Raw genomic sequence first — 15,323 nt, forward strand, 5'->3', positions numbered from 1 at the left:
TCTTTTTTGCCACAGTGAAATTAGTATGCCTTTTGATTCTTTCCTGTGTCTGAATGTTTGTTTCTTTGCTTAATTTAAAATGCTTTATTGAAAAATTCCATTGAAAATCACAGAATATTTTTATATATAATGTATAAATACACTATTTCTATACTTTATTCATAGGTTGCTATAGGGAAGGCTTTATGAAGGAGGTAGAACTTGCCCTGGTCCTGAAAGATAAGAATTTGAATACAGAGAGTCTGAGAAAGATCAGCTCGCTCAGGGGACACTGAGGAAAGGAGTAGCAGGGGGAATCAGCAAAGCCAGGAGGCAGTCACCATAATTGGTTTGTTAGAGCGCTGGTTTGTGTTTGGAAATTAAAATTAAAAGGGCTGGGATTAAATTGTGTGGTACCTTAGATGTCTAGCAAGGGTGACTGACTGGACTTTATGTTGAGTTGGAGGTAGCAGGGAATGAAGAGTCTAAGCAGAGGAGTAAAAGGAAGAGAATATATACTTAACCCGGAAGTGGTTTACAGATAGCTTGGTTTGGATCTGGTGTAAACTAGTGCTGGGGGGATTAATTAAGAAGCTGTCTCCCTTTCTTCCTCCAGTAATCTAGCTGTGAGTTGATTAGAACTGGAGTTAAAGAAGATGGAACAGAAGAGATTAATTGGAGAGAGAAGATGAAACAAAAGGGCTGAATAATATAGAGTGCAATGGAATGAAGGAATCAATGGTGACTAATGATCTGACAAAGCAACAGGAGATTGGGGAAAAGAATTTCCATAGGGCCAAACAGTAGATATTTATATGTATATATTTAAAGCTCAAAATTAGCAAGAGTTGTTTAAAAAAAAAAAAAATACCACCTGACATTTAGAAAGTGTCTTAACTTATTATATTCTCTTTCTTTTTTTCCCTTTACAACACTATTGAAAGTCAGGGAAGGTTGTTGAAAAGTTTGGACTTGATCCTGTCGGCAGGAGGGAATCACTGAAAGGTTTTGTTGGAATTTGTATTTTAAGCCAACGTGGCTGAATGTGGGGATGAGAGAGGAGACTGCAGTAGTCCAAGTGCAGATGATGGTAGCTTGCGATGGTAGAGTAAGGATGGACAATGTGAATGAATTTGATGGACATTTAGGTGATAGAGAAGTTGAAACCTAATGACCGATTTAAAAATCTTTAGAAATCTTTTTCTTGATATGGATGTGTTATTTACCGAAGAGCATAACATAATAACAAGACTTAGATCTTTCAGATCAGTATTTTTTCATTAAGCCAACAATTATTTTTATTATGCCTGAAAGCTATAAAATCATGTTCTAATTTTATACATGAAAGAAAAATTCAAATGTAAACATGGGTAAGAGAAAGACAGGGATAAGGCTGCTGTGGAGTTTAATGACTGTTGAGAGGCTGTGGATAGACACTGTCTACCAAAGCTTTCTTTTGCAGATGAAACTGAGGCCCCCCTTGGTTGGTGACAGGCCTAGTGTTTTGCACAGTGACAGAAGCATGACTGGGTCTCAGCTCTTCTGATTTATAGACCTTTATTCTTTTACCATCATTTCACTAGATTTTTTTTTTTTTTCATAAGATAGGATGTTGACAGATTCTATGCTAATCCTTTCAAAATGACATCTGAACTATTTAAAAAAAAAAAAATCCTCAGAAAGTTCAAGTGATATTTATAGGCCAAAATAAGGGATCAGCCATTCTTTTTCTTTTGCTTCAGTGATTATTAAATAATCTTGTGTAAAAGAGAGAAAGGGAGCGGTTCAGAACCTTGTAACATGACACCTAATCAAGACTGCCATCTGTGGGCTGATGGTGTTACCAAGACACCAGTAGAATGGAAGCTGAGCTGGCTTGATCTATGCCTTTAGCCCCATCTGCTGGATTACTTATGAAGTACCAAAGTTTGTTGACTAGATATTTTAAACTGGCTATGCTGGGTGCTATTCTTTGATGTCCAGGAAAGGTAGAAGTGGAATTTAACTAAAATTTGCACCCTCAGTGAAGTGAAAACTCTAGGATAAAAAGTTTACAATTAGGTATAAATCTTCTTAGCATAGTACTATTCCTTGTGTCGTTTCACCCAGGCATCAAGAAAACGTAATAACTAAAAATTTTAGAGGTTTATGTTGAAAGAAAAAAGGGGAAAATTGTTTAACAGACCAAAAAAAACAATAGCTACCATGGAACAGTGCAGAAAATGTTTTGTTTGCTAGACTAGTACAATGTGATTGGGGTATTCAGATCAGGGTGGTGCTTGATCTGTTCAGGGATTTGCTTATTCCCGTGGCAGTGGGTGAGTTAAAGATAACCCCAGTAAACCATCAAGTGGGAGAGGGAGTTCTCCAAGGGAAAAGATGCTAAGCAGATGAAAATAGTGCAGGATGCAGCAGAAAAGGTAAAAGGAGTGATCTGAAATGGCAGTATACTGCTGAATGTCACAGATGAATATCCAGAGGCAAGTACAACAGTGTGTCTTGGCTCAGAAAAGAGTAGTGCAGATTTTTAGCTTGACTTTAAAGATTTAGTCATTAGGATTCTGTGAGTTCAGAATTTCATAGGCTGTTATTTAGAACATGGGCATTTTGGAGTTCTTGTCCTTTTAGGCTCTAGCAAGAAGTGGTATTCTTTAGCACTAGATCAGGACCTCTGTTACCTAATTACAGTTGTGTAGACCTTATTGGCTAGGCTTTGACAAATTTTATTTTTTCCTCTGAAAAGAGTCTTACCCATTGTGATACTTAAATCAGTTCCCACATGCCCGTGGAACCTTCTTTAAACATTCCATAGAGAACATTCACATTCATTTTTCTGTGCATCTGGCACATAGCAGATGCCTGTACAACTTTGATTTTACACTCTGGTTCTGTTTTCCAGTTCACATGGCAAGCTTCTTTCAGGGCCATCTTTTACTGTCCTGTCTACCTTCGTAGTATATTCAATTAATGCTTAGCTGCTTGATTAGTAAAGGACTAGCGGCTTTAGGTCTTTACCCAAAAGGAAGGTTTATGGTTCTTAGTGTTTTACTGGATGCCATTAAAAATGGAAATTTAATTAGAAAAGACTTCTGAAAAAAAAAAAAAAAGACTTCTGAACTGAGTTATTTGTAAGGAATTATCTCTTTCAGGAAGCTTAAGTCCTTTAAATAAGGTTTTCATTCATTTTTCATCTATCCTTTACTGAATGCTTTTTTTAAAAAAAAAAAAACATTTTGTATTGGAGAATTTATTAATTAATTAATAATGTCGTGATAGTTTCAGATGGACAGCAAAGTGACCCAGCCATTGTTGTTGTTCAGTTGTGTCCAACTCTTTGCGACCCCATGGACTGCAGTATGCCAGGCTTCCCTGTCCATCACCATCTCCCTGAGCTTGCTCAAACTCAGGTCCATCGAGTTGGTGATGCCATCCAACCATCTCATCCTCTGTCGTCCCCTTCTCCTCCTGCCTTCAATATTTCCCAGCATCATGGTCTTTTCTAGTGAGTTGACTCTTCACATCAGGTGGCTATGAATGCTTACTATAGCCAACCTTAGACAACAGTGATTCCTCCTGAATTATATCTTCTGCCTTTTTTTCAAAGAAACTATATCTCCAAGATAAGAAAGATAAGTTTTTTCTAGATAGAAGAAGAACATCTTAGAATTATTTCCCTTAGCAGCTGAGAGTGGCAAAGTTCCTGCCATTTTCCATTCTCCACCTGTTACCATATCTACCCCCAAATCAAAACCTAGTATGTCAAAAAACTTGTTTTTTCCCCAGCTTCAACTTCTTGAAATATCTGGGCCTTCCTACAGTTGGTAACTATGAATTACATTAACTGACAGTGCTACTTACACCACATAGATGAGAAGTTAAGTTGGATGGGGTGAGCCTTGTCAGAAGTAGAGCCTCTGATGTCTGGTTGACTTTCCTGTTTTAGTTCACTTGGTCAGATTGGTGATTTAAAATACATTTTCCTCCCAAGATAAAAAAGCTTATCTATAAAATAAAGCTTTTAGTATGCTAAGGGTCATCATAGATCCTACAAAACATATATGTATATATAATGTATGTAACTCTTTTTAAATTGCTTTTTTCCCACATGTCTCTCCATATATTCATAACTATGTTTGATATGGTTCCTACTTATTTGCTATTCTTTATACCACTTAGCCAGTAAATACTTACAGATTATTCCTAGCAACTTTGGAATTGCTTTAGTTTTATTATTTTACAATACAGATATTTTCCATAGGCAAGAGCGTTCTCTCTCTCTCATTTTACTGAAGGGTATAACATACTATCTTTTTAAAGTATTTCTTTCCATTATGCTTATGCATAACTGTCATGTATATTAACCATTATGTTTCTGTTGAAATTTACTAAAAATGACATAATAATTTGGGGAAATTGTTTTTTAAGTCTGTAGAAGAGAAGCTTTCTCTAGCACAGGAGGATTTGATATCAAACAGAAATCAAATTGGAAACCAAAATAAATTGATTCAAGAACTGAAGACCACCAAGACTACTTTGGAGCAAGATTTAGCAAAGAAAGAACAGCAATTGAAGGAACAGAATAAAGCACTACAAGATATGCAAAAAGAAAAGGTATTTTATTTTCTGACTAAATCTAGAATCTTAAGAGTTACAATGGCTATAGAGATCTAGTCAAATCTCTCACCCAGTAGAGGCATCACCTTTATTTTTAATAGCTCTCTCAGACGGACTTCTAGTTTCTTATAAAAGAGTTTTGGTAATTGGAATTCTAATGTTAGGAAGTTCCTTGTCATTTCTGTCCATCTTCTTACTGCTTTTTAAGTTTTACAAACAAATCTGGTTTCTTAGGTGTTAGGCCCTTGGTTATTCAACAACAGATATTATAGCTCCTCAACTATTTCTCATGTAACATGTTATCCTCTGGATTTATTAATGAGGTAATAAAAGGTCTAGGAATAATTCTTAAGCTTGTTAAAAATTCTTGAAATTAAGAACCAATTTTTTCTAAGGGGAAGTAGGGGTGTATTTTGTATAAATGATGCTAGGTTATGAAGTTGAAAGCACTGTATTATGCTTAGTACATTTAATGATCAGTTAAAATTTTATATGAAAGGGAAATTCAGATTCTAGGAAATATTTTATTTTTGGTTTTATAATTGGAATCATATATTTCCATTAATTGATATATTCTAAAGTGTACAATTCCTAAAAGTTCTTGGTATATCTTAATTATGCAATTCCTCAATTTTTTTTTTTTTTTTGCTATACCAAAAAAACCTGGGCTCTCAACAGTGAGAGAGTGGAGTCCTTGAATTACCTTTAATTTAAAAATTGGATGGAAAATAATTGGGGGATATTTTTGTGGTGATGGCACTGGTGAAGCTGGAATGAAATTTATAATTGGTGCCTCAAGTTAGAAAATTCTGACACAACTGTATAGTTTAGAGGCCTTTAATTACAAGGGGTTTAGATCAAGTAGATCTTGTTTTAGTTTTTGATTCTACTTCTATTTATCTTCTCTGAGTCTTGGAGAATTAAAAAAGGAGAATTAAAAAGAGCTACCTGGTGTAGAGATTAAGTTAGATGATGTATAATATTCCTCCCTAGGTGCCCTATATAAAGACAGTGATATAAAGATAATCTTAATAAGTGTAAGATGGTAGTTTTGGCTACACTTTAGCCAGACAATTTTACAGTATTTACTATTTAATCCTTTATAACAGTCTTATTGTTTATATTGTATAAATAAGAACACAGAGGTAAGAGAAGGTAAGTAACTTGCTTAACTTAGGTCGCAAATAGTCGGACACGACTGAACGACTGAACTGAACTTAGGTAGAAAGGGGCAATGACAGTCATAAATAGAAGCAATCATTTTTGTTACATTAATTTTAAGTACTTACTTTAAAATTATATAAATCATTTTTTCTATAGTCACTAAAAGAAAAAGAACTAGTAAATGAAAAATCTAAATTGGCAGAGACAGAGGAAATTAAGTGTAGACAAGAAAAAGAAATTGCTAAATTGAGTGAAGAACTTAAGTCTCACAAGCAAGAAAGCATAAAGGTATGTGAAGATTGTTTTTCCTTTTGTACTGTATTAGTGTTGTTAAAGAGATACGTGTATGTATGTGTGTGTGTGTGTATATATATCTATATGTGTTTGTGTGTGTAGAGATATACACACGTACAGGCTGTATTTATCCGTTTATTTAGAACATAGTATGTGCCAGGCACATTTTTTTTAAATTGGAAGGTGACTGTTTTACCGTATGGCGCTGGCTTCTGCCATACACCAACCTGGGTCAGCCGCAGGCACACACGCTGTTCTTGACAAATACTCCTGCTCTCCCAGTGTTCTTAGACTGTAGTGTCTATACACATGTTGAAACCATGTTAACTTTGCTTCCAGATTATTAAATAAGGTAACCCCAGAAGTTTAAATTCTGTTGAGATGATAATCAGGAGAGTTATCCATTAAGCTTATAGATAGTAAACTTCAAAATATGTGAGTTTAGGATTAGGATTTTAAGGGATTCTGTTTTTTAAATTGTTTTTCTTCCCTAAAATCCTTTAATCTGTTATTTAGAACATTTTTCTTAGCATTAGCATGGCTGGCGTGCACTTAAAGAAATTGAATTGCTTATAATTTGCTTTTAAAGTGTTACTCATTTTCATAGAGAAAGGTTAGATTTTTCTCAGGTGGTATCATAATTACCTCTTCTATCTATCAATATACTTGCCGGTTTACTTTATAATTATCTCTTTAGATCATTATGTTCTTCTAGACTGACTTCCTAAAAGCAGGGAATGTATATAATTTATCTTTTATGAATATCCCTAGAACCTAACAGTGTGTGATGCCTAAATGTTGACCAGTAAATGCTTGCGAAATGAAGAAAGGGAAAATAGGGGGGGTAGAAATTTTTCATATAATTTAATCAAAACATAGGCATTGCAAAGCATCAGCTAAATTTGATTGCTGAGCAGCAAATACATAATCTTGCACCTTTTTAACTGTTTGAAATACTGAACTTTAAGAATTTCATAAGAGTCTAAAACTCATTGTTTGTATTGAGATAAGCTGTATAAATTTCAGCTTTTTTTTTTAAAAACTATAAAGGATGATTTATTTTGGTCTTACTTTTTCATAGGAAATAACAAATCTCAAGGATGCCAAACAGCTTTTGATTCAGCAGAAATTAGAGCTTCAAGGGAAAGTAGATTCCCTGAAGGCAACCCTTGAAGAGGAGAAGAAAACCCAGCAAATGCTAAAAGAGCAGATGAAAAAGGAAGAAGATGAGCTGAAGAAAGAGTTTATGGAAAAGGAAGCTAAATTGGTAAGTTAATGGTGGGAGGTGTGTTTTCCAATCGATTTTCTAAATTAATCCATTAAGAGAGGATTTTTCTGCATAAAAGTTATGATTCAAATGCTTACCTAACATTTTTTTAAATTTTATTTTTAATTGGAGGATAATAACAATATTGTGTTGGCTTCTGCCAGTACAGCAACATGAATCAGAATGGCCATCATCAAAAAATCTACAAACAGTAAATGCTGGAGAGGGTGTGGAGAACAGGGAAGCCTCTTGCACTGTTGGTGGGAATGTAAATTGATACAGACAGTATGGAAATTCCTTAAAAAACTAGGACTAAAACTACCATATGACCTGGCATTCCCACTACATTTTAATTTTTGATTTAAGATAGAAGATGTGGTTTGTTTAAATAGCTAACATGTGATTGGAAATGTTTATTCTGTAATTATATTTCAGTTTATATAAGTGAAAGTTCAATAAAACAATTAAAAAAAAACACTTTTAGTGTCAGAAAAACAAGCCTATAACTATGTAGACTGAGGTAGATGACATGAGTGCTGATCATGTTAAACTTGTTTAGTTAACTGAGTGTTGATGTGGGCGAACGGAAACTGCAGCTTGGCCTTAACGCCGACTAGAGTCTCCTTTTCCTTCTCTAACTTGTGCATGCCAGATAGGAAGCATCTGGCTTTCCTCTGTTGAACTGAGTCCAAATATCCCCAGATAATTTGACTGCTAAATGTTTTCAGTGAAAAATTGTAGTTTCAGGTTCATGTGGTGATTTGAAGTAGTAGTAGTATTTTTTGGCAGTTTGATAGAGACAGGAGGATACATTTGGAATTTGAGACATAAGAAAATGCCAGCTTTGTCTCCAGGGCACTTGCTATCCCTAACTATGTGTTCTTCCCCTGCTCTAGTGGGAAAAAGGAAAATCTCCATTTGCTTTACTTTAGCTTGATTTTATAAGAGGCTTGCTGCCTATCATTTCAGTCTTAAGACTTTTAAACCAGTTCAAATTATGCAGATGTTTGTGGAATCAATTTTATTAGTGCCTGCTTTCCTGTAGATTATTATTTTTGCGCCATTATTTAAAGTTCAACAACTTAAGTTTATTTTGCACTACTTTTGTAGTAGGTTTTTTACCTACTGTTGTTCCTTTTCTCAGCATTCCGAAATAAAAGAAAAAGAAGTAGGAATGAAGAAGCATGAAGAAAATGGGGCTAAACTTGCCATGCAGATTACAGCATTAAATGAAAACTTGGGCACCATGAAGAAAGAGTGGCAGTCCAGTCAACGGAGAGTCAGTGAACTTGAGAAACAGACGGATGACTTACGGGGTGAAATTGCAGTACTGGAAGCGACAGTTCAGAATAACCAGGATGAAAGGAGAGCACTACTGGAAAGGTGGTTGATGTCTAGTGAAATTAGTTTATTTCCATGCTAAGTGATAAAAAGATTGTATTTCACATTAAAAAAAATAGAAGTCTTGAGAGAAGTGCTCCTACAGGTTAAGCAGCCGTTTAAAAACTAACCCTTCCAACAATCTTATAGATGAAAGTAATGTATTATGTTTAAAGTCACTGAAGTGGTTATCTGTATACAGGGAGGGTCTGTAATGATTTTTTTTTTTTTTTAATTATGTTTGCATTCCATTTTAGGTGTCTTAAAGGAGAAGGTGAAATAGAAAAGCTTCAAACCAAAGTACTAGAATTGCAAAGAAAGCTGGATAATACAACCGCAGCAGTGCAGGAGCTAGGCAGAGAGAATCAGTCCCTCCAAGTAAGTCACCTGCTAACGTGAGGCAGTTGTTTAGCCTAGAACTTCCCTTAGTGAAAAGCGTATTTTTCACATTAAAAAAGAAAACCTCATATTTAATAATACTTTTAAATGGCTACTGAGTTGTAGCAGTACTGTAGGTGTTAATGGATAATTAAATATAAGATTTATAGAATTTATCTGAGAGACCTCAAGAAGTGGAGAGCCATGTCATTCATGAGTTGCCATTATTGGGAAAAGTCAAGAACACGAATGAATGAGTCCCTGTATGTTGAAGTGATCTCACTATATGCTCAGCGTTGCGAGGAAGGATTGCTTGATCCTTAGGATTAGAATGCATTGGAAATCATCGAAGGTTAGAAATTACCAACATCTTTGAGGAATAACATTTGCTTTACTTATTGTCATTCATTTGTAGCAACTTTTGATAATGAAAGTTGACCAAGGTATTTCTAATTTTTAAAAATGTATCCGTTTTAAAGCTTGGGCACCTAGTTAGAAATTATAAATCATTGTTTATAGCTTGGAGTACTATTTATTGAAACTTTTCCTCTTTAATAGATCAAACATACACAGGCGTTGACTAGAAAGTGGGCTGAAGACAATGAAGTACAAAACTGTATGGCCTGTGGGAAAGGCTTTTCCGTAACAGTGAGACGGGTAAATGGTTTTATTACTATGGTTCTGGATTTTATTCCTTGGTGACAGTGTTTTGACCATCAAAAGTGTCCTGCATTTGACAGACTTCAAAAGTTTTGCCATTTATTAATTTAAAACTACAAAAAATAATTAAATTTCATGCACTCTAATTTCTTTTTAGCCCATGTATTTCAATTTTAGTTTTAAATTGAATCATTGTCTTCCTACTGAGTTACTCTCTGGAATAATCATTTTCTGAACCAGTGCATTCATGGTCAACTCATGTTTTAGTCATCGCTGCGTTCTCTTAAAGGAGAAAAAAGAGATAAAAAGAAATTCTGAATAATGCCATTATGTGATGTATCCTATAGAAGAAATTATGCCCAAAACATTTTGCAAATAGGAACAGTTTTTCACTTGATAGAGGTGCTTTATTAAGTACTTTATTAAGGCATTTATTAAAATCCTCTGAAGGTGGTTCTGAGAATTCCAAGATAAATTCCATATTTAATGTTTAGCATTTGATTAAATAGGAAGCATTCAAATTAACTAAAGGGATTAAATTGATATTGAAATTTTATATTATTAAATAGTACATCAATCACTTGAAAGTTAATATACTTTCACAGTGCAAGTTTGCTTTCTTCTTATAGTCTCATAATACTTTTGGTATAGTTTTTATGCTTGAAAATGTTTAATTTTTGTCATTTACAGCATCACTGCAGACAGTGTGGAAATATCTTCTGTGCTGAGTGTTCAACCAAAAATGCCTTAACTCCTTCTTCCAAGAAGCCTGTTCGTGTCTGTGATGCATGTTTCAATGACTTACAAGGATAATGGGTTACGACAACTTCAAAGTAATATTACAGTAACATTAGATTTTTAATAAATGCACTTAATAGAGGTCCTGGACTACTACTATTTGATTTGGACAGTGGTTGCAATACTAAACCAAATTAGAATTCGTATATTTTGGAATGTCATCAAGTAAAATTCTTCTATTTTTGTGAGACTTGAGTTCATCTTTCTCCATTTACCCCTGGAACAGCTTTCATGCCAAGTTTAGAAGTAGCCAATGAAATGTAAATAAATTTTGGACGGAAAATAGCAATGTATTTTTTTAAATATAATTTCATTGTTCAGAAATGATATGAATACACTTCCGTAGCTGCTTCTTTCTCCCAAATTTAGTGTATGGAAATGTATATGGGTGATGTTACCCTATCAGATATATCGCACAATAACACATCAATTATATTAAATATTCTCATTATAAAGTCATGCACAGAACTATAAAGCTTTCTTTTTTTCTTATATATAGGTCCATAGCTCAGTTGCATTGTTACAAATTTACTACTCAAGTGTTCTAAATACAGATTATGTTTAAATATGTATTAACCATGAATTCAAACATGGTTTTTATGTTAACTATATTAAGTTCTCTTGGGTGGATTTTATGGCAATCTCTTTAAAATTAATTTGCTTATTTTATAACTATCCATATTTTATCCGTATTATGGCTATTCTCGGGTTGTATTTAAAGATTAGGGTTAATTTTTCTTTTTTGTCTTTCTAACTCATTTTTAAACTCCCACATATTCTTAATTAAAAATCCTACAAAACTTACCAGCCTCACCCCCAGTTGGAAGGTGAATAACAAATTGTGTAATGGTCCTATTCTGTGTTTAAGTAGGAAGTCTTCTGAGATTAGCTTTCATTTTATATCCTTATTTTGTCTCTCCAGCATCTTCAGGAATCTGAATTTGCTTTTTTTAATGGATCTTCTTTTTTGAAGGTAATTTGGTTTAACCTTCTCTAGTATATAGCTCAGCTTCACTGTAATTGTGTTGTAATTTTGCATCTTAAAGCTAGTAACTGGTATTGCTATAGACTTATCTGTAAAAACAAATATAAATCGGCAAGGAGATGTTAAATATCCTGTTTTATATTTTCTACTTAGCTAACAGGGAAGGGTTTTTTAAAGTTTTGAACTTGACTTAAGATTTTAAAGGTTCTAAATTTGGGGTTTCATATCAACTGTGTATCTGTTTACTTCACAAAAATAATGCTATGAAATTACCTTGAAATAACAGTTGGATAATAGAGTATCGCCAAAAACAAATGTGTTTAGGAACCCCTATATTAAAACCAGAACTGAAACAGAATGACTAATTGAGGGTAATTAAAAATTGGCTTATTTGTATGCTAAACAGTGGAATTAAAACTTTACCATAGTCTTAATTTGGAAAATTGGAAAACATCTGAAGAGTCATTAATATTTGTGTGTTACTCTGAGAAGAAATGTACAGTTATGTATTCTCAGTGCAATCATTCGGTAATGGGGGAGGGTGGGACCTAATAATTCATTAACAGTAAGTGCTTTCAGGTATCATGCTGAAATGAAATTATCATGTTATATTCTTCCTATAATGTATACAAACTAAAAGAGATTGCCATATATTCATTAATTTAAAAAACCCATTTAAGTTAATTGTTGTCAGTAGCTATTGAGGACCCTGACTGAGTCCCTGGACTCAGATAAATAACATACATCTTTGAGCATAAATATTGAAGAAATACAATGGTTCCTTATTAAAAATATGTTTGATGATAGAAACTATGCATTTTCATATACTTATAATTCAAATACTCTTAATTCTACACTTATAATTAATAAGCATGTTGGAATAACATTCACAGCACAGTTGTTCTTTTTAATGATAATGAAACTTCATGAGAAATTTCCTGGATTAGAATATTTGTTCACTTCATCTCCTAATTGGGTGCACTGAAGGCCTTTCCCTGTCTTGTTCCCCCTGCCCACATAGTCATAACAAATACATATGTGTTTGAGTATTTTCTACTTTTCATCTAGCTAATCTTACTTTGTAAGCCCCAAATAATTTGACTACATATTAAGTAGAAGTGAAACCTAAAATTTAGCTATTAGTCTCACCAACAAGGTGTTTTGGAAACAGAAGGTTTTTTTTCTTTTAATTAAAAAGTCATCCTCTTAGTGCTTACTGGTTCTACATTTTAGATGTCTACTAGTACTCTGTCAGTGATTTAGAGCTGGCACATACGGAGTCCCAGCTCTAATGCAAAGCATATTGGCATCACACGTTAGTAAATTCTAAGCCCCAGCACAGAAACGGGAGTTAATAATCAAGTCTTGCTGGGTTAGTGTACAATAAACTATACCTACGGAATTTTTAGTAGAAGACAAAGCTGCTGTTATAGGATTTATTTTGAAGAAAAAAAGAGGGAAACAAACACAAAAACCTCAACGCAGTGTATAATTTTGTTCAACTACCTCTTAATGCGGAATTAGATAGTTTAACAGTTTCCTCACAGTAATGTTAAATAGTAACTGCCAAATTTGTTAGTTCCCCATCTCTGTTGAAAATTATGATTATTTTATAGTTTGGAGAACTTTAAAGACACTTTTTTTTTTTACCTTGCATTTGCATAAAGATGTTTAGCTTTTAAGTGGAGAGCAAATTATGATCATATATTTTGATATTATTCATGACCTATTTGACTAGTTTTTTTTTTTTAAATGCACTTTGGCTATGGATGATTTGATCCATAAGATTTAAATGTGCCATTAATTTAGTATTCCTAGACATGAGCTTGATGAATGGTATTCTGTGATTATATAATGTGCCACACATTATTGTCTTAATTGCCCTTTGCCTGAATTTTAATGATCAGTTATTGTTGCAGATGTGAATATTGTGTATAAACTTACTAAATTTATGTAAAATTGTATAAAATAGAATTGGAAATAGCTAGGTTCTGTGTAGAAGTAATGAATTTATTGTAACATGACGCAGTTATGTCTATGACATTCTGTACTTTCTGAACTGGATCATATTCATAACTTCTGTAGATACTTTTGCATGAATATTTTTTCCTTTAGATTTTGGATTCATTGTATTGTTTACTATTTGTGATCATGTAGTTGTGCCTTATTTGTGAGAGAGTTTAGCTCAGTAAATACTGTGATTTCTAAACTCAGTGAGTGGAAGGTTATTGATTATAAATGTAACTGATAAATTACATAACATTTAAATCTGTATAAAGAACAATGGAAGGATCCTTTACTGAATTGTTGCTTTTTAAAAAAAAATGCTAAAGACATTAAAAATCATTTCTTTTAGTATATTCTGTGACCAAATTATTTTGTCAAATTATTTAAAAAGATAATGTAAAATGGCTAATATTTATAGACTTAGAACTTTGCACTTGGATATAGACAGTGGATGTGCTTTAATGTTCAACTTAGAATAGTAATTAGGTTCATAACTTCAAGAGAAATTACTAGTGCTATTTTGCTTCAGACATCTCCTTTTCACTCCATTATTGCAGAGAATTAGCAAAACTAAAAAATATTAAATAATATTAATCCCTTGTTTCATTGCACATTTAAATTTAATAGCTAGGCAACCACTTAGATACTTTTCTGATGGCTTAATGTACTGTTGCTTTTTACTGTCCCCCTACCCTCAGGAACCAAAGTTTTAGAAGTGATTTTTCATTTTACTCTAATGTGTTTTCCTCTGAAGAGAATGTACATATCCTCAAACACTTATCAGATGTGGTCTTTTGTGAGCTTTATAGAATTCCACTTCAAATACATAGCATATTATTCTTTTAAATTTTATTGTGGTAAGAACAGTTAGTATGAGATCTACCCTCTTTTAAGTGTACAGTACAACAGATCTCCCAAGCTCACTCATATTGCTTAACTGAAACTTTATGCCCAGTGATTGATTAGTAACTCCCCATTTCCCTCTACCCCCTGGCAACTATCATTCCACTCTTTGATTCTATGAACTTGAGTATTTCAGAAATCTCACATAAGTGGAATCATGCAGTATTTGTCTTTCTGTGACTGACTGACTTCCCTTAACATAATGTCCTCAGGCTTCATCTATGTTGTTGCCTGTTTCAGAATTTTCTTCTTTTTCAAGGCTGAATAGAATTCCATTGTATGTACATACCAGTTTCTTTATCCACTCATCAAGGTTTTTTCCACATCTTGGCTATTGTGAATAGTGCTGCAATGAACATAGAAGTGCTAAGATTTCTTTGTATATAGCATATTCTAAAGCTGTTTTACATCTTAAATAATTAAATTTACATGTTAATTTAGTCAATCTTTTTTTTCTCCCTTTGATGAGATTTAAGGGAGAAATCAGTTTTGATACATACGTGTTTACTGGCCTCATGGAACTAAAAGGAATCTTGAGAGATCACCTAGACCTACCTAATCCACTGCTCTTTTCCTAGGTTGGCTGATCTCTAGGAATCCTTGCAAGATGATTTTTTTCTAAAAAATACATAAATTAGTTTTCATCTCTAAGAACTTAAAATTTGTTCTCCTGTACCTTTGCCTTTTTTCTTTCTTAGGCACTGACAGTAGTTACTGGTTTTCCTTTCATTTTCACTTACTCCTAATAAATACGACTTTATTACACAGAGGCTGTGACCACCGCCACCCCCCCCCCCCTCCACCTTCTAATAGTGCTTGGCCCTTTAAAAGTGTTATGTTGCACTTGTCTGTACTGCCTGGTTCACATGGTGAAACGTGCATTCTTCTCCAAGA

At 33.6% G+C, this 15,323-nt stretch overlaps 2 protein-coding genes across 3 annotated transcripts in view; one reads left to right on the forward strand and one right to left on the reverse strand.

The window, feature by feature from the left end:
* Nucleotides 1-13,879, forward strand: part of EEA1 (early endosome antigen 1) — a 122,910-nt gene extending 109,031 nt beyond the window's left edge. For both annotated transcript variants that reach the window (XM_043446262.1, XM_043446263.1), the window contains 7 exons: nucleotides 4,405-4,590; nucleotides 5,914-6,045; nucleotides 7,133-7,318; nucleotides 8,463-8,701; nucleotides 8,956-9,076; nucleotides 9,635-9,733; nucleotides 10,427-13,879. In XM_043446262.1, the coding sequence (XP_043302197.1) occupies nucleotides 4,405-4,590; nucleotides 5,914-6,045; nucleotides 7,133-7,318; nucleotides 8,463-8,701; nucleotides 8,956-9,076; nucleotides 9,635-9,733; nucleotides 10,427-10,549 (1,086 nt within the window). In that variant the 3' untranslated portion in view covers nucleotides 10,550-13,879. The remainder of the gene's footprint in view (nucleotides 1-4,404; nucleotides 4,591-5,913; nucleotides 6,046-7,132; nucleotides 7,319-8,462; nucleotides 8,702-8,955; nucleotides 9,077-9,634; nucleotides 9,734-10,426) is intronic.
* An 838-nt stretch (nucleotides 13,880-14,717) lies between these two features.
* The window catches only part of PLEKHG7 (pleckstrin homology and RhoGEF domain containing G7), a 90,510-nt gene continuing 89,904 nt past the window's right edge, over nucleotides 14,718-15,323 (reverse strand). The window contains exon 18 of the mRNA XM_043446476.1: nucleotides 14,718-14,775. The gene's annotated coding sequence lies outside the window, so the exon portion shown is untranslated. The remainder of the gene's footprint in view (nucleotides 14,776-15,323) is intronic.

This window comes from Cervus canadensis, chromosome 25 (assembly GCF_019320065.1).
Source record: "Cervus canadensis isolate Bull #8, Minnesota chromosome 25, ASM1932006v1, whole genome shotgun sequence".
NCBI classification, from domain to species: Eukaryota; Metazoa; Chordata; class Mammalia; order Artiodactyla; family Cervidae; genus Cervus; species Cervus canadensis.